The sequence below is a fragment of the Lepisma saccharinum genome, chromosome 1 (assembly GCF_977018435.1).
Source record: "Lepisma saccharinum chromosome 1, izLepSacc3.1, whole genome shotgun sequence".
In the NCBI taxonomy this organism is placed as follows: Eukaryota; Metazoa; Arthropoda; class Insecta; order Zygentoma; family Lepismatidae; genus Lepisma; species Lepisma saccharinum.
The window spans coordinates 41,115,098-41,135,376 of record NC_139229.1 but is presented as its reverse complement, the minus strand read 5'-3'; the positions used below and the strand labels follow the sequence as shown (position 1 = coordinate 41,135,376).

At 36.8% G+C, this 20,279-nt stretch overlaps 1 protein-coding gene across 1 annotated transcript in view; it reads right to left on the bottom strand.

Moving 5' to 3' along the window:
• Positions 1-1,025: 1,025 nt before the first annotated feature.
• Positions 1,026-20,279, bottom strand: part of LOC145990360 (PCNA-interacting partner-like) — a 59,193-nt gene continuing 39,939 nt past the window's right edge. The window contains exons 8-9 of the mRNA XM_083126079.1: positions 9,673-9,805; positions 1,026-2,723 (exon numbers count right to left, since the gene is read on the bottom strand). Coding sequence (XP_082982205.1) covers positions 2,535-2,723; positions 9,673-9,805 — 322 coding nt within the window. The 3' untranslated portion in view covers positions 1,026-2,534. The remainder of the gene's footprint in view (positions 2,724-9,672; positions 9,806-20,279) is intronic.

The window sequence follows — 20,279 nt, the reverse complement described above, 5'->3', positions numbered from 1 at the left end:
GTTGAATTAAAAAAAGAACACCTCCTGAGGAGGATCGAACCTGGGACCGCAATCAATGCTTTCAAGAACTCTAACCAATACACTACGCCCTTTGCTTCCCTTGGAGCAACAGTTCTTAATTATTCTGTCGCGTCAATATTGTAAATGAAGTTGGGTATACATGTAGTTGAACTTTTACTTTAATTTTGGATTGCTTTCTTGTAGTATAGCAGTTAACTTTGAGAAATAATTTTCGAAGTGATGAAGAAAAACGAGAATATTGATAGTTGTGAAAATGCGAGTTATTTCTTCTAACTTATTATTGTGATTAGACATTATTAATGGAAAATATCTAGAGGCTTGAACATTGCAGGACGATGTTCTTTTCCTGTGATACTGCAACAGACGAAATGCTTGTTTACTGACGCAAGTCTGATGCTCAGAACAGTCTTATGAAATGTATTTGCTGTTGTGTAAGGTAACACAAAATAATTACACCGTTTGCGAACTACCAAATCTGTGCAATGTTAGACGAAGAACAACAATTTTTAAAGTAGAGCAACAGTAGTTCCGCTCTTTCTTATTTCTTTTAAATTATTCCACATTCCTTTAATTGCATAAATTTTATATAGTCTGAATCTCTGGTTCATTCCCCGTACAACGGTATATCTATCACTCATCTCTCTAGGGCAATTAGCCTTCGATCTACACTCATTTAATTGAAACTCTGCATTTTGCTCAAATTGGCTTGGGCATCAAGGGGGTTACATGTGAAAATGGCCTTGGGCTCCAAAAGGTTATAACAGAAATAACAACAAGAAATTAGGGGAGGAATGCAAAATTAGGCTATTTGTAGTATAAGAAATACAGCATACATCACTTCACATGTGAACAGAGAAGAGGTGCAACTACCCACACTTGAATCCAGGTGAAAATAAGCATTCATAAGTCAAGCTGATTTTAAAAGCTGTTTTTTATAATAAGGTGATCTGTATATAATAAACTGTACGCTTAAGTGTAATAATAATAATAAATAATAATGCACACACAACCACCTACTAAGTGACAAAAACATACATTAGCCCAGTTTGCTATTGAACATTACTAATAGTATCTGCGTACTGTAATGTAATGAGGAAAGATATGGATCAAAATTCCTTTTCACCTCCAACAAGTAAAGCATGGAATGAACTGCCTGTACTTTGCAGAAAGGAGAGAAACTTGGCCAAATTTAATCTAAGGATATTGAGACATTGCCTCCTCTACATATGCAAGTTGCAAAGTTCTTTCTTACGTTTTTCAATTATATACACTTTTCCATATTCTGAATATTTATAAACAATTACCACAATTGTGTAGTTCAACAAATTAACTCATGAAGAGGAAAAAAAGTTTTTTATAGTTACAGAATCAGTATACAGTAAGTTTACATGTAACCCTTCTTCAAGTAATAAATAATGTACTTCTTTCCTATTTCTATTTTTTAGATGTCCACTCTTTCCTTTGACTGTGAGAATCCATTCTTTAGCCTTCACATGAAAAATCTCCCTTCAACTCGCACACAAATAACTTTATTTGACTCTACAATTCACCAACAAATGATCTTTCCTAGGGTTCCCACATGAACTGAGATTTCCCTGAGTCTTCCAGGATCATTAATTTTTTTCACAGTACATTACTATTTTAAATTTATTTTGCAATGGCATCCTTCACTTCCACCCAGTCACACCATCCTGATCTTCTATACTTTATTATTAGAGATGTGACAGGTTAATTAGTACTCTAGGGGTTGTGGTATATCAATGTATCAGTAAAATTAATAATCAAATATATTTATAAATAGCTGGTAATTCAGTGAAATATTCTGCCATTTTGTTGTTATTTTTATGAATAAAAACATACAATTCATTTGTCATAGTTTTATAAAGTAATGTTCGAAGTTTGTTTTTCAAAGGTGAAAAGTTGCAAAAATTGATTAAGGAGGCGAATGAATTATTAAGGAAGATGAGTAATTTTATATTTTATCAGTATAAGTTTGGATATTGGCATCAGTAAATTTTATATCAATGGTTTATCAGTATTGGCAAAAAATTCACATCAATTCACTTTCTGATACAACAAAAAAACTAATTCAAGAATAAAATTACATTACTGTCCTTATTGAGGACTAAGGTCATATATTTTTTTGAGAGAGTTAAACACTTTTTCAAACTGAATTACAGCGCATAAAATATATAGAAGAAATATTTGCACACTTTTGACAAGTGTTCAAATAGACACAATATCAATTAATCTGTAATGCAAAATAAATAAATATATCTCATTCCCATATCTTGAAAGTAGCTACTGTATCGTAAATTACTGAAGTTGTAATTATTATTATTATGAACAGGTAGTCCTTCAGCTGGACTTAAGTGGGATTCATAATCAGTTAGAACATTTTTCTGGAGGGTTCTTTTTTTTTTTTTAAATTCCCCAGAGGTTTCCAGATTCTCCAAGTGTGTGGGAACCCTGTTTCCTCTTTCATGAATGTCGAAAGTCAATTTTTACTGCAGCTACAACCTAAAGTATGAAGTAAGCATCCTTTGTCCCTTCAGTAAGGGCTTCTCTTTCTTTTTCTGTCTTAGTGGCACTCTTTCACACTTCACTTTCTTCTTTGCAGCTTCTGTGTTGGAAATGTCACTCAGCAGCGATCTCTTTGATTTCTTAACTGGCTGCTCCTCCACCTTCTTGCTCTCTGTCCCCTGCAAAGACAATTTTCTCTTACACTCTCCGGAATAAAGAGATTCTACAATTCCAACTACAAAGCATATACCTACGAGAAAAATCACATTGGTGTGGAATCGTAGATCATAAAATGTCTATAATTTTCAATCCTTTCCTAATAAGAGAATTGAAATAACTAAAAATCAATGGGTAATAAACCATGAATGGTTTCTTTTCAATAAAGGGTATACATTTTTCATATTTTTTTTAGTGTAAAACACATGTACCAAACTCTTAAAATACAGGGTCTGGCGGAATGAATAGCCTGATTTGAGCCACGTAGTACGGTGTCGCAGTTGCGCCTGCGCAATGACATGTGCGCGTGCTGCGGAGGGACTGCCATTTCTAAGTATGGCCTTGTGGAGTTCGGAACATCGAGCATTCGCCGTTGAGGCATATTTAAAAAATAACGAGTCTTCAATTACCGTGCAGCGACTCTTTCGTCGCCATTTCCAGGTGGGACGACATCAGAACGTCCCGGATCATAGGACGATTGTACAGTGGGTGCAACAATTCAGGACTACTGCATCGTGTGCAAAAAAGAAAAGCCCGGGGCAACCAAAGACACAACGGACCCAGGAATGAGTGGAGGAGGCCCATCAAGCAAGCTGCCAGACATGCCTTGGCGCTAGGAATGTCAGATCGTTCTCTGCGGCACATCATCTATAAAGACCTCCACTTCCACCCCTACAAAATGCAGGTGGGACAGAAACTAACCAAACAAGATGAACATGCCCGACGAACCTTTATGTTGCGTTGCTGGAACTTTTAGTAGCAGAGCTGCAGATGCAAAACAACATACTGATGTCGGATGAGGCTCATTTTGATCTGCACGGTGGTGTCAATAAAGAGAATTACAGATACTAGGCACCATTTAATCCTCGTTGGCTGCATGAGCAACCACCCTGCACAGTGAACGTGTGACGGTGTGGTGCGGGTTGTCATCGTTTTGCATCATCGGTCCATATTTTTTTGAGGATCTTCATGGATGTGCGTTAACAGTTAATAGCGATCGCTATGTCCAAATGTTACAGGACTTCCTCCTTCCAAGGGTGAACAATGACATATGGTTCCAACAGGATGGGGCAACAGCCCACACGGCCCATGACTGTCTTGCGGCGTCATTTTTCTCGTCGATTGATTTCCCGGTTTGGGGACATTCATTGGCCATCACGGTCACCCGATTTGTCTAGCCCTGACTTCTTCTTGTGGGGCTACCTGAAAAGTCAAGTGTATGCTGTACTGAAGGCAAGGATACGTACAGCTGTGGAGGCGATCCAATTGGACATGCTGGAGCGGGTGATGCGAACTTTCGTTTGCCGCCTGGAGGAATGCGCTGAATGTGATGGCGACCATCTGTCGTGCGTTATCTTCAAAACCAAGTAAAATGGCATATATGGTATGTAATGGCATCTATTATTCTTTGTTTTCAATGTGTGTTTCAATAAATTATTCGCTTTGTTTCGATTTTCTGTCTTTTTTATATCCTACTATTCATTCTGCCGGACCTGTACAACAGAATAAAGAATTAATGCTTGTACCACGGTATATACATTTCCAGAATAATATGAAGGTCTTCCAGAAAAAAAGGAACGTTTTGGTGTAAAACAGAAATCACAAATAATGTGTGAAAAAAAATTATGGTACAGAAAGTACATACCTTACTCTACTTTTCTGAATATTCGACATATCCATTCAAGCACTTATAGAATGACACCAGTTTGTTGATAATGTCATAATACTTGATTGCCGCCAATGCATTCAACCACCCCATTTTGTATGGCACGATAGAGCCTTTGAAGCATTTGTCAGTAGGCCTCGGCATTTATTGTTGCTCCCCATGCCAGAAAATCAATGAATAATTCATCATTCCTGTTCCAAAAGACAATTGCCAGAACCTTGCGAGTGCCGAGTGCTTGTTTGGTGTTTCTTGTCTTGGAATATGACCAGGTATGATGCCACTCCATTGACTCAATGCTTGACTCAAACTTGGGGAGCAACTGTGCTACAGTCGAATGTTCCTTAATTCCAGAAAGCCCTTTTGCCATGGCTGATAAAATCAAAGATGCTGACGCACATGTTTGAATACGTTGGTGGCAACTGAGTACAATGACGGTATCAACAAACTGGTATAATGCTATGATAAGTGCTTCAATGAGTATGGGGATTATGTGGACAAGTAGAGTAAGGTATATGGTTTCCGTACCACAAATTTTTGGCACACATTTTACGTTTGCATTTTACACCAAAATGTTCTTTTTTTTCCTGGATAATCCTCTAAATCTGATAATAAGAATTACAAATCTGATCAATATCAAATTTGCAATTCTCAAAATATTTAATGTTGAGCTTGAAAAACATTGATTGAATGAGTTGGTGTTGTAAGTCCACTTTATGCACAGTACGGATAATTGGGACTGGACGTACAGTTTAAACTGGGATCCGAACCACTATGTGCCTCCACTGGAAATCGAACCCAGGACACCTTGATTACAAAGGCTACGATGCTACCACTGCACCACAGAGGAGGCCCACTTGAGAAACATGTACAGAAAATATGAAAAATGAAAGAAAACTATTAATGGTTTATTATTTGTTTGGTTATTTTCACTTAACATATCAAACAGCAACAAAACTCTTAAAAACAATGAAACATAGGATAGATCTTACAATATAAAACAAAGTGGCTAGATTTAATTTGATTATTGCTATTTAGTGTCATTTTTTTGCCACTTGGCTAATAATGATGATGAGGATGTGATGAACTTGAAACAGGGGCACTCACAAAGAACACCCAGTACAGGTCAGGATTCGAACAGTGTCGTAACATGCTGTGGCAACCAATCTGCCATGGAGGTCGGCGAAAAATATGTCTTGATTACAAGTCATCTAGCAGGCATGGAATTCCACAAGGACAAAACAGGAGAGGACTCCTCTTGCTTCAGTATTTCATATGTGTGTGTTATAGTCTGCCTCTTCACCTTACATCACATATTTCCTCTCCCTTTTCTTTACAGAATTTTTGTCATGCTGATAAGTTTTACAGGTTATTTTTAATATTTTAGCACAACAGCTAAATCTTAAAAAATATTTATATTCATAAAATACCAATGAAAAGGAGGAGGTCCTATCAATAAGGCTTAGCATGTCCTTTCCACAGAATCTCTAACAGGCTGGATAAAATATTCATGATTTGTATTTAAAAATATAATTTTGATGACCTTTTTTATTTGTCAGATTTCTTATTTTTTTAAAAAAGAGCACGCTTAAAATTGCTTTAGTGGTTTTTGGCACCATACACACACATATATGAACCTGTACTATGGAAATGTTTGTTGAGTGTGTTAATGAAACTATAATAATTTCAGTAACTTTTCTACCAGTGAAAATAAAACATTCTGGATGTACTCTATAATTAAACTTAAATATAGCTGAATTTTGATAATTTCTTTAATGGTAGTTTCTAAAATATAAGCTGTCATGTTTATTTACAGTATATTGATATTGACAGTATTTATGGTTTAACGTAATTAGTATTTTGTATAATTTTCTACACAAATGTTTGCTCTGTTTGCCTATAAAAATTGATATTAAATAAAGATAAATTTTAATTAAGTGTGCTTATAGTTTATATATTACATTTCCTTTCGTATGAGCTTCACCCCATCAATTAAATGTTGTTGTTATAGAGGTGAAAATTCGGATCAATAGCAGAATATAAAATGATATTTTGGTTTTAAAATTGTGACTATAATCCTAAATTTGATTTAAAAATCAAATTTATTACACAAAATAAACATATCCCTTCTAATAGCACATTTATGTAGTTACCAGAGTAATAAGTTTATTCCTGTATAAAGGGGTCCATTTTTGCTTCTCAAATATTTACAGCAGAATTAATCAATTTTCCATGAATTGGATAACTCATAGGATAATTCAAACTTCAGATAGGGTCGCGTCCGTAAATAAACTCTAAATTTCAGGTTTAGGAATCTTTTTCGCATCATTTCGTGAATAAACAGGGTAGGAAAATGCACCTTGCACCTTTCAGAAACATGAAAATTAACATTACAATGTGTTATTTCACATTTCGTGTTTTCGTCAACAATGAAATTTGCATGCCTCTATCTATTAATTATTCATTTAAAGTGATTTTTTTTTTTAAAAAAAAAACACCTGACTTAAATCATCTAAATCTATCCACCTTGATCTCAACCCAAGAAATTAATCAGAACTGGCCTAGTAGAGTGCCACACACGTAAATTTGCCGTTGCGTAGAAACGAATTTTCGTTTCGTCTCCCTCTCTCTTAGCATCATGTGTTCTACCCTGCTCGAAAACCTTCGCTATTGTTGCCACATTGTCATTCCATTCCTGGACACACTCGCGCAAACATCATTGAAAACAATTGAATAGCGCTCCAGCTCGCGGTTCCCACCGTTCGGTAGGGACGCTAATGTGGCAATATAGCACGGCGTAGTGCTTGCTTCTTTTATGCAGTGCATGTTCATTGGCTAGCTAGTAACTAGTGTTGCCAACTGTAATAATGAAGCACTATTTCTGTCACGGAAGGAGAAAAGGCAGGTAAAGTGGCGGTGAGTTTTGTTGGATTGGAAGCACCATATTTTTATTTTATACTAAGTATTTGACCGGTTTGACGTTGTGTGTGTATGTAAAAGTGTGTGTTTGCTAATGAACGTTAAATTCCATAATGCCTCCAGTTCTGTCGAAGTTGAAATCAAAAACCTTGCATAGCCAAGCTCGGGAAATTATAAGCAACGTGCACGAGTTCATGAAGGAGGAAGCCAGTCATGGTGTTAGCATCCCAATAAAGCATTTTGGCAAGATAGCAGCGAACAGCAGCAACAAATTGTTCATATTTCATAATTTTGGAATTATTCAAAATAAATAAATTATGTGACTCCAACATCATTTCAACTCTGGCTCTGGCACGTGTTCTTGTAGAAATTGCATAGAGGAGGCTGTCATTTTTGCTCCTTAATGCGATACATATTGTTTTCTGTGTTAAAATTGCCATGCTTTGATGGGTGACCAAGTTCATAGCAGGGCCGGCGGAAGGGGAGGGCGAACCGAGCGGCAAAATTTGAAGAGAAGAAAAAAATAAGCCTATTGAAAACTGTGATCGAGCGAGATATTCTTTTGCGCTGAATAGTATTGAAATAGCATAAGAAGTCTCATTATTTATTTTATATTTTGATGTTTTAGTTAGGAATATATTGATTTTCAATTTTCCGTTGCTGCGTAATGACCGGGGGGGGGGGGGGGTCGAAATAGAGCGGCATCTGCCGCCACCTCCCAGGGAGGCAAAATGACTAGCGCCGGCCCTGGTTCATAACAAAAGAAAAAGCCGCGCAGCTTATCATCTAGTGGCAGTATATGTACTTGTTATTGTTGTCGAAGCCGGCATCCTTTGTAAATGTACAACAAAGGCAACAGACTGTCGCAGATCTCAGAGAGGAAATAATAATACTGTTTGAGGAGGAGTGTTATGGTGCAATTGTAGCGGTTTAACACGTTGGCATGTTATTATCTGCCGTTGCAGTTCCATACCAGTGTATACGGGTTTTGGGAGTGAAAAGTTAGAACGCCACCAGTGCATTAATGCAATGAAAAATAATATATACGTATATATTTTTTTAATTTTGTTTGAAATCACTCAAATAAGGAATCGTATGAAGAAGTCTTCTTTGCAGCATTTTTGGTAATTTTACTTATGTGTTAGTTCATATTTTGCGAATTTTTAGTTCATATGTATGTAGCTACATACAAAGCCACTTGTTAGTACATATTAATCCTAGTCCTGGTATAATGCATGACGTTTAAAACTCAACGTTAGATAGACCTGAATTCTCTAATTTTATTGTTGTACGTAACAGCTGTGCATCGGAGCACTGCAGCGATTTTTCTATCTGCTCCATTAGCAACACTGCTTCTTTAGTTGTTTCGCGCATCGCACGGCAGAATTAACTGTGCTGGACTCTAATACATTGAATTAAACTGGTAACATGAGAAATTTAAAGACTAGGACAGATGTTTTTACTCAAACAAGCAAAATGTTATGTGCTGCTAAAATGTGTAATATACAAGGGTTGGATAAAAAGTAATGGCAACACTGCTGTCCCGTGAAAGGGGTGAATCACAGCGCCACAAGCGTTTCGTGGCTGATAAAGGAATGTCAGATGAGGAAGTATAGTGAGTGGGAGCGATTGTATGTTATTCAGTCAATAACAGCAGTGCTCTGAAGCAGAGGACGAGAGTGCAAGTGCCCTAACAATATGTTTAGGCAAGAAGCAACGCAGCCTACTTCTGCCACCATGTTCATCTCGCATTAAGAAGGAAGCGACGGCACGGTGTCCCATCATCCTGCTTGACAATGCAAAGTGTCACACTGCGAACACTGTGACGGCGCTCCTGCATAACTGGTAGTGGGAGGTACTGGAACATCCGCCGTATTCACCGGTATGAGACCGTGTGATTACGACCGTTTTGTCAAAATGAAGGAACCACTGGGCGGGAAGCACTTCGACACACGCGAAGCCATCGTACGTGCTATAGGGCGGTCACTGCGGTATATCGACAGAGATGGACGCGCTGACGGTGTACGACGCCTTCCATACGTGTGACAGAAGGTCGTAGAGATGAGGGGTGATTACTTTGAAGAAATGTAACACGTGCTCCTCTGCCAATACAGTCAAGTACCAATTATACCAGTGTTGCCATTACTTTTTATCCAACCCTTGTATATGGAAGGAAAGAGCAAATTTTATTTGCCTATTTCAAGAGCCTGTTGAATAATGGGGATTTGAGAAAATCTAAGTACAGGTAACAGAAATGCATAAAGTTAAAATCTATTGTGTGTGTGTGTAATTTCCAGAAAGACATCTGAAAATAATGTGAAAGTGCTTACCTTCAGAATGATCAAGTTCTCCTTATCTCTCACTGGACTTCGAGGGGGATTGTGGTAACTGATGGCAGCTACAGGCGATTCCTCTTTCTTGAACATCGGAGTTTCTGGAGCCCATGACATGCAGGACTTGTACCTGTGAACAGACAACTGTGTCACATTTCATTTATCACATTTCAAATACATTACTATCCATGTGAAAATTATTGAGTCCTCTGTTTACATGACTGTAAAACTGCACTTCATGGGAAGAAAAGTCAATTATACCTCATTAGAGAAAAGTAAGACAATGCGACATGCGATTTATTTTAACTCTGTGCATCCTCTATTCAAAGAAAAATGTTTCTAAAAATTTAATTTTTCTTAACGTCTTGTATACTGTTGTACAAATATGAATTTTTTGTAATTGAAGTTTGTTTATGTTGAAATATGTCTGTCATGTCCAATGTACCTATCGTTTATGGAACAATCACAATTAGTGCTTAATTACAATGTTGCAATGTTAGTAATGGTCTGACCAATGGTGACATAATGCATATCCAAATGATGAACAAGGATAAATACAAATCAAATGTCCATATCTTCTCTTTTCATGTACAAATTGAAAACAACAGACAGAATTGTTCTTCTTGGCAACTAGCTCATGTGTCTTTCACCTTGTTCCTACAAATGCATGTGGAGTGAATGCACTTTGTTGCCACACGCCAGCACCAGCCCTTTAAACTCTGCGTCCAGCCAACAGCTTTCACATGGAAAGTGAGCCGAAAGTTTTGGTTAGTAAGCAAATTGTTATGTGGAGGGAAGCATTGTTGAGATGCTGTAATTGAGTCATGCCGTAATTTTCTCTATTACTCCCATGTTACTGCCGTGAATTATTGCCTGAACTCGCAAACATTCACAGCAACCCTTACGTACACTTTCTTTTCCCTGCTTTCCTTTGTTATGAAGTTGCTGTACATTGTAGGCACGTAATTTTTGCATAGAAAGGAGACTGCGAAAACAGAAATCATGGGTGTGAATGTTTGGTAAGATCTTTCATCGACTTCATCAAATCATGCTCATCGTTACACTTACTGTTTAAATGAGCGACATAACACAGAGAACTGAGAAAATTACATTTCTGTAAAGATTGGATAAAAGCTAGAAAATGTAACAACTACAGTACACAAAGAAAATGGCTTTCATACATAATATGACAAATTGTTTATTCATAATTTTACACTACCATAATACCTTGGATTGGATTGGACTAACAGAAAGTACCTCCAAGAATCCCGCAAGGCACGTAGCAAGGTGGCAACACTGTGGTGGCAGCCCACGCAGTCTGAGATTAGCTCCATCCCGTCATTCGTTATGTATGCATTTACCATATTAGGAGGGCTAAATAATACTTAATATCACTGGCCATACTTGAGATAAAAATGTCAAATTTCTGGATTTCTTATGTAAATGGTTTTTACAATTTCAAGTTTGCACATTTCCCTAGTAAAGATCTGCATCCAGACAGGTGTAAAAATAATCCAACTTCAAGTGTGCAAAATCTTCATGTAATACAGGGTGGTACAGAGCAGACTGGCACATTTCAAATTGTCGCAGATAATACATGGAAACAGGGAAAGATACGCGAAACCATCTACAAATACATCCAAGTATGCTATTTATTACTTACATATTACAAGCTTATTCTTTTGAAAACCACAACAGAAAGATGGCCTCTGTTTACATCAAGCATGTCTGGAAGTTGCTGTAGACGCTCCTCCATAGGTCCTCATCAATAGCACAAGCTTCGTCAACAATGGCTTGATTTGGATTTTAATAGTAATGATACGTTTCTTCAAATTTCTTCACCCAAGCCAATATGGAATTCCAAGATGGTACATGTCCATAGCCACCAACCAACATTGAACTGTCACGCTGCACTCCTGTCACAGACATTGTTTCATAATAACTACGAACACAGGTAACACGTTGTTGCATTTTACAACACTCCATTGCAACTGACTATTTGAAATAGCATCCTCTCCTCTTTTCACTCTTCCCACCAACAACGACAAACTATCGTGCCAGCACAGAATTCAAAATTTGAAATGTGTCAGTTGGTTCGTTGCCACCCTGTATCTAAAGTTCATTATGGACTGTAGGGTGTTGAGTTACCCCTTATTCCAAAATGGAAGACAGACCTACACTTTTTAGTGAAATTTTCATCATAAGAAAATGGAGTTAAGAATAATTTGTAGATAAAGTAAAGTGTTCCTCTGTGCTTTGCACCATGCCATGAAGGTGTACAGGGGTGTGGAGTTAGGATCCCCCCACACTTTCTTCATCACGGCCGAAGGTGGGGGTGATGTGATCAGCACCATGCCTCTGGCTGGCATTACCCCCCAGTTTCCTCCAGGTATTCACTTATGATGCTGTGTGAGTAGTATAATTGATGATACAACCAGGACCACTTACAAGTGTAGAAAAGGAGAGGCTATTTGATTGAACAGCCCGATTTGCCTATACTTAAAACAAAGCCAAGAGGGGCTTATACCCTAATTCTTCTAGTGTGATATGCTCTGAATTTTTAAGAATTTTGAATTCTAGTGTAGAAAAGGAGAGCCTCAATAATCTGATTTGCCTATACTTAAAACTATGCCAAGTTCCCATATCATTTTATTGTTTATAGTATGTTTTTCTGTCAAAATCCCAGGAATTTTGAATTCAAGTGTAGCCCCCCCCCCCCTCAGATTGATTCTGCCATGTATATATTAATGAGACCCAGTGGAGTATGGTGCATAGTCCCATGGTTTTTATTGTTTTGTAATCAGGAGGCCTCTGGGTTTGAGTCCTCATAAAATGTGAAGCCTCCCCTGATGGCAAAATGTTAATATTGTTGCCTTGTAAACAAAAGGCTCGGGTTTGAGTCCTGATAAAATGTGTAAGATTGAAATACATGTGGCAAAATAATATGTCCACACATGAGATTTTGAGAATAATTATTGCTAGTTGATATACAACTGATAGCTCCCAGATCTGAAACCTGGTAAAAAGTGTTGTACAACAGCATAAAAAGAGCAAAATTATTTTATATTGGGGATCACCCGAGCCTAGTTATTGCTGTTATAATTGTTTTGGCATAGTTCTGTTTTTTTTTTGACCAAGAAATTTTATATAAATAAACAACAAAAATGCCAAAACAAAAATATTGCAATCAGTGTAATAAAAATATATCTAGTTCTCATTGGGCCAGGCACCGGCATATTTGCGACCGTAAGAAATGCAGAAAGGCCACAAAAATGTGTCCAAGATGCCACAAAATATTAAGTAAGGCATATTACAAATGGCATAAGTGTAATTCTTATGTACAGTCATCAACATTGCCCCCACAACCATCTACATCTGGTCTGAAAAGGAAGCATGAAACACCTGTTAATGCTTCACCGGCAAAGCAGCCACGCTATGAACCCATCCATAGCAGTTTTAATAGACAATTAAGGGATTACCTGTTTGAATCAGAGCAAAAATGTGGTATTAAGAATTTTTTGAAGAGTATAAATTCTGATGTGCAGGCAATTCTAAATACACAAAATGGCTCTTATAAGCTGTCCCTCAAATTGTTTACACAATATAAGAAGCCAAATGGCACAAAATTTACACAGCCCCACATAACAGAAACTGTACCTGTATATTCAAATGCAAATTCAGACAAAATAATAAGCAGTTTAATAGATCAATTGAATATTAAACACTCTGAATTTGCAGCAAAAGAGTCTGGATGGAGCCTATGCGGATCTCCACACAAGTTATATGTTAATATTTCTGAATTCAGCCCATTACAAGGATCTACATATCTGCCATTACCTGCCAATATTAAAAACAAAACAGCCGTGGTTAATATAAAAAATAATGATGAGAAATGCTTTTTGTGGTGTATTTTAGCTGCTTTGTATCCAGTTTCAAGGCATCCTGAGAGAATAACTTATTATGAACAATATGAACACAATTTCGATGAGGCAATGGAGGGTTTAGAATATCCAATGTCTGTTCAGAATATTGATAAATTTGAAAAAAAAGGCCAGGGATATTAATGGTAAACAATTATCTATTAATGTATTTATTTGTTCCACTGGCCGTGACAATTGCTTGATAGATCCTCTCAGAATCAGTACACTTGATGATGAATCTGCAATTCCGATTGATCTGCTCTTAATTAAAGGGGATGGCACAAATCATTACACTCTGATACATAATCTTGAAGCTTTAGTTAGAACACAACTAGACAAAACTCATAGAATATTCAAGTTGTGCAGAAGATGTTTGTCTGTATTTGATGGTCAAAAAATGGTGAAAGGGGTTCGGGAAGAGAATGCAGAAATTGCTAAAAACAAGTTAATTGAGCATCTGAAATACTGTGGCAACCATAAACCTGTTCATATGGTGATGCCAATGCCAAGTGAAAATGCAAAATTCAATAAGTTTGAAGCCTTGTTGGAACACCCAGCATATATAGTGTGTGATTTTGAATCAAATCTCAAACCTCTTGCATTCTGTAGCCCAGACCCTGAGGAATCTTCAATTACACCATACCAGTTACATGAACCTTCCAGCTTTTATTATGTGGTTGTACAGGGTGGTGTGGTTAGTAAAGAATATTTATACATGGGGGCAGATGCCATCAAAAAATTTGCACATAGAATAGAAAATGAGTGCCATGACATAGCATCTAATATTTCATTAAAATCAAAACCCATGTTGCCTTTAACAGAGAAACAGATTGAAGATTTCAACAATGCAGAAAAATGCCCGGTATGTGATTCTGAATTTTCAGATACAAATATCAAGGTTCATCACCATTCTCATACAGATGGTAAATTCTTAATGGCCCTGTGTAATAGCTGCAATTTTCAGATCCAGAGACCAAAATTTGTCCCTATATTTTGCCATGGTGCATCCAATTATGATTTTCATCATTTGATCAGGTACGAGGGGTTTGACAAGCAGAATTTAAATATTTTAGCTGAAAATGATGAGAAATATATATCTATTAGCAAAATAATTAAAGTTAATGGTGTTTCTATTCACTTAAGATTTCTTGATTCATACAGAATTTTATCTGCTAGCCTGGCTACACTGGCCACTCAATTATCTGATGATCAATTCAAAATCACATGTGCCTTGTTTCCAAATCAGGACCTGAAATTAATTAGGCGGAAGGGTGTATATCCATATGATTATGTTACAGATTTTTCTAAATTTGATGAGTGTGCTCTGCCACCACAACAAGCATTTTACAGCAAAATCAGAGCATCTGGAATCACTGATGATGATTATCACCATGCCCAATTGATGTGGAACAATTTAAAATGCAAGACATTTGGTGATTATCACAAGGCATATTTAAAACTTGATGTGACCCTCTTAGCTGATATATTGCAGGCATTCAGAAAATCTTCCATGCAAAATTATGAGCTGGACCCAGTGTATTTTTACAGTGCCCCGGGCCTAGCATGGTCTGCAATGTTTTTAAACACCAAAAAGCAATTGGATCTGATCCAAGATCAAGATATGTACTTGTTTATGGAACAATGTATAAGAGGGGGGATGGTGCAATGCTCTCAGAGATATGCCAGAGCAAATAACAAATATATGCCCGATTATGATCCAGCACTGCCATCAAATTATATACTGTATGTAGATGCAAACAGCCTGTATGGTTATGCCATGATGGATAAATTGCCATATTCAGGGCTTGAATGGGTTGAAGATTTCAATATTGAAAATCTTCAGGATTTTGATGACAGTGACTATGGCCTCTTCTTAGAGGTTGATCTGACAATTCCAGATAATTTACACAACAAATTTTCTGATCTGCCCCCAATTCCTGAGGTTCAGTGCTCACCTGGCTCTAAACAGAAGAAATTGATGATGACACTGGAACCAAAACAGGGTTATGTCATATATTACAAAAACCTCCAGTTCCTGATGCATCATGGTGTTCAAGTGACCAAACTTGGAAAAGTTTTGAGGTTCAGGCACTCAACATGGTTGAAATCATATATTGATACAAATACAGAGCTTCGAACATCTGCAAAAAGCCAATTTGATAAGGTTTTGTTTAAATTGATGGTCAATTCAGTGTATGGCAAAACAATTGAAAATGTCAGAAAACATATTGATGTTAAAATAATTACTGACCCCAGCCGGAGCAAAAAATTGGTTGCAAAGCCTAATTTCAATTATAGAAGAATTTATGATGAAAATATGGCACTTTTCAACATGAAAAAAACAAATATTAAGTTTGATAAACCTATTTATGTAGGGGCTGTGATATTGGAATTGGCAAAATTACATATGTTAAAATTGTATTATGATGTGCTGAAACCTTTTTATGGTAATTGTGTAAAACTGATGTACATGGATACAGATAGTTTTGTTCTTGACATTCAAACAGAAGATGTTTTTCAAGATATGTCACAGCCTGAATTGCTTGAATATTTTGATACCACTGAACATTCAAAAATTAAACCCCACAACAAAAAGGTGCCTGGCAAGTTAAAAGATGAGACACTTGGTGATGTTATTGTGGCATTTGCTGGGTTAAGAGCCAAGATGTACAGTTTTGAAACATGTAGTGGTGTTGTTGCCAAAAAAGCCAAGAGCATTGGCAAAGTAACTGTTGAAAAAGAGCTTGAATTTGAGGATTACAAAAATTGCCTCAAATCATGTAGCACAATCAGAACATCAGAATCCAGAATTCAGAGTATGGATCACTTGTTGACTTCAAATATTGTAAGAAAAGTGGCTCTGGACCCACATGATGATAAGAGATGTATTTTGTCATGTGGCATACATACTCTACCATGGGGGCATTGTGATTTGAAAAATGGCAATCAATGCCCAATTACAGAGCATGATTTGAAATAAATAAACATGCCTATGAACTTATTTGGGTTCAAAAAACAGGCTATTATGGAGCTGCCAACACCACAACCCTCTTCTGATATGATATCTAAACTAAGTGCTTTGTTAATTATTCATCTGAACAGCATACTTACAGATGTTGATGATAAAACAGGTAAAACATTGTACATATTTAACAATAATTTAAATCATTACCAATTACCTGTAGGTGGTCAATTGCAATTTATTACAACCCCTGAGGGTGATGTCAAAATTTCAATAGGGAGAAATATTTATAGAATTAAGCACTCAAACATGATTTCTGGCACTGTATATACTGTTTCTGCTGGTGACTGCTTATATATTGAGGTCCCTGGGTCATATGACAAGCTTATACCTTTTTTTATAGAATTAAGAATCAGATATTCAATAATAAATAACCGCTAAAACAAAAATGCCTAATGATATATTTGGCCATACAAGGCATGAAGATCACAGTGATGAGATTCTGATGCTTGATGTCAGAGTCAAGAAATTAAGAAGTGATTTACAAGCTTTACAAACCACACTCAATGCCAGTCTTCAATTAGAAATTACAAATTTGCAATCACAATGCATGGACCCTCTTCTTAAAATTGACTCAGAACTTAAATTATTGCTTCAGAAATATACTGACCTGGCCACATTAGATAATTTTCAAAATTTAGAAGAAGCTGTAGCAGCTCTTCAAGCCAAATTTAAGAGCCAGGCCACCAACTCTGAGCAATTGAAACAACAATTAGAAGAGCAAATAAATAATGTCCAGACACAACTCCAAACAATTGTCAAAAGCATAAAATCACAAGAAGATTTTGATCTAGTGATTTCCACTCTAAAGGAACAGATTCAGTCACTCCAAATACCTAATCTGGACCCTCTGAACAATGCCATAGCCGAGGTTAAAGAAAAAATTGAGACACTTGAAAATTTTATGAACAATTTGCCATCTTCTGATGCTTTGAGTGCAATAACTCGGAGTGTAGCAAATATTAAGCTGCAACTTGAAACATATGAAGATTTTGGAAAAATTCAAAGTTCCATAACCCATCTTGAAGGTACAATAGCAGCAGTGCAAAGTGATTTGGCAAATGTACTAGAATCCCGATTGCCTGGGATTGTAGATACCCTTGTTAGTGTCCAGCAACAAATCACAAAGCTTGAAAACCTCAACACTGAATCTGAGCTATCTCATTTTCATCACTTGATTGATGATATCCAAACAAAACTTGAAATTTTACAACAATCCACACCCTCTCAGGCAGATATAGCCCTGCTCCAAAATGCTATGCAAAATGTGGCTGATGCATCTGAATTAAACAATGTGAAATTGGCACTTGAATTTTTGCAAAATACAGTATCAAATCTGCCTACATCACAAGAACTTAAAAATATAAAGAGGGCAGTGAATCGCATATTGAAATCAGAAGATATCAAGAATATCCAGACAGAGATCAAACAACTCACTCAGACAGTGGCCACTCTACCAACCAATCAACATATTAATGAACTGCATGCCCTGTTTGAGGATATCAGAAGACAGGTCCATGATCTTACTGCTCAAAATTCAAAATTGGCAGTTGTTGAAAATTTGCAACAAATTGTAGCTAATATCAAGCAACAGCTAGGGACCATGGAATCCAATCAAGCAAATGCTCTGTCTGTTTTTGCCACCCTGCTTCAAGAGATTGTGCAACAATACAAGAAACTTGTTGTGGACATAAAAATCAAGCCAGGCCATGATGATGTTGTTAGGACCATCAATGAGCATCTTGAATCTGTAACAAGCAGATTGCTCACAGCAGAAAAAGAAATAACAGGCATAATCGAGAATCCAAAACATACAGTAATTCTTGAATTGTACAGCATCCCCAACAAAGAATATGATTCTCCATTTACACCAGGTGGCAAAATATATATGCTGTCCCCTGCACAATTTTATTACCAGTTTTTTGTTGGGGGCACATTGAGACCAATCAAGATCAAATATTGGCTTCAACCACAGGCACACCACTACCCCACCCTATCAATAACAAATGCTGATAACAAAGCAAAAATCACCAGTGTAGAGTTAGAGGATTTTACAGACCCCAATACATTAGAAACAGCCTATGCTGAAGATGATGGCTCTTTGGAATTTAAAATACAAATAGGGGACAAATTATATTTAGAAAATCCTGTAGTATCAGCTGCTGAACACCCCATAGTTGCAATATTCTTGTTTACATATTATGTCTAGACAAATTATTGTTGATGAATTACACAGACAAGCCAGACATAATTTTAAGAGACTCCCAGTAGTCACAAAGGGCATAGATGATTTATGGCAGAGCGACTTGATTGAAATGGCAAGTGGACAGTTGAAAAACTTAGACAAAATCAACAAGGGCTACAAGTATCTACTCACTGTAATAGACACATTTTCAAAATTTGCCTGGGCTGTGCCACTCAAATCCAAGACTGGGGCATGTGTTACAGAAGCCATCAGAACAATCATCAATCAGAGTGGAAGATCACCGCGCTATTTGCAAACAGATAATGGCAAAGAATTTTATAATTCAGTGTTTCAACAATTTATTAAAAGCCAGGCAATAAAACATTACTCGAGTTACAGTGACCTCAAGGCCTCAATTGTAGAGAGATTCAACAAAACCCTAAAAAATCTTATGTATAAACAATTTACACTTCAAGGTAATTATAAATGGATTAATATTCTTCCAGAACTTCTACATAAATATAACAACTCGGTCCATTCCACAATCAACATGAAACCCTCTGAAGTAACTCCATCTGATGAGCAAAAATTGATCAGCACTGTTTATTATCCTAAATATCGGCCAACAACAAGAAAGGCCAAATACAGGGTGGGTGATCAAGTAAGAATCAGCAAATATAAGCACTTATTCAAAAGAGGCTTTACAAGAAACTGGAGCACTGAATTATTTACAGTGGTTCAAGTTAAACCTGGGACCCTTAACACATATATAATAAAGGATCACCGAGGAGAAATTCTCAAAGGCAGGTTCTATGAACAAGAGCTCAGCAAAACTAAACAGCCTGACACATATCTCATAGAAAAAATTATCCGCAGAAAAGGCAACAAGTTATTTGTCAAATGGCTAGGACTCCCAGAACACAGCTGGATCGATGCAAACAAAATAATAATATGAGCACCTGGGATGTTATAAAAAGGCTGCCAGAACCTGAACAGCAGAATAAGAGAAATGGCAAATTGCTACCTGATAATATTAGGTGTCTTATTGTTGGGCCATCTGCTTGTGGTAAAACTACACTAATGGTTGATAATTTTTTATTGGCACCCAACTGGTTAGACTGGAAAAACAGGCACTTGTATATCTTCTCTAAGAGCTTGGAACAATTAAAATATCAGCAGCTGATGAAGCTATATGATGGATTGGATATAGCCACTTTTGAACCAGATGTTAAGCCACTTCATGAATGTCTCGATAATTCTGTTATTGTGTTTGATGACATTATACTGGATAATCAAAACAAGGTTAGAAATTTCTTTACACAGGGCCGGCACAAAAACATTGATTGCTTCTACCTGGCACAGACTTTTTCAAAAATACCGAAGCAACTGATCCGAGACAACAGCAATTTTATATGTGTGTTTCATCAAGACCATACCAACCTCAAACACATACATGATGAATATGTAGGTGGGGACT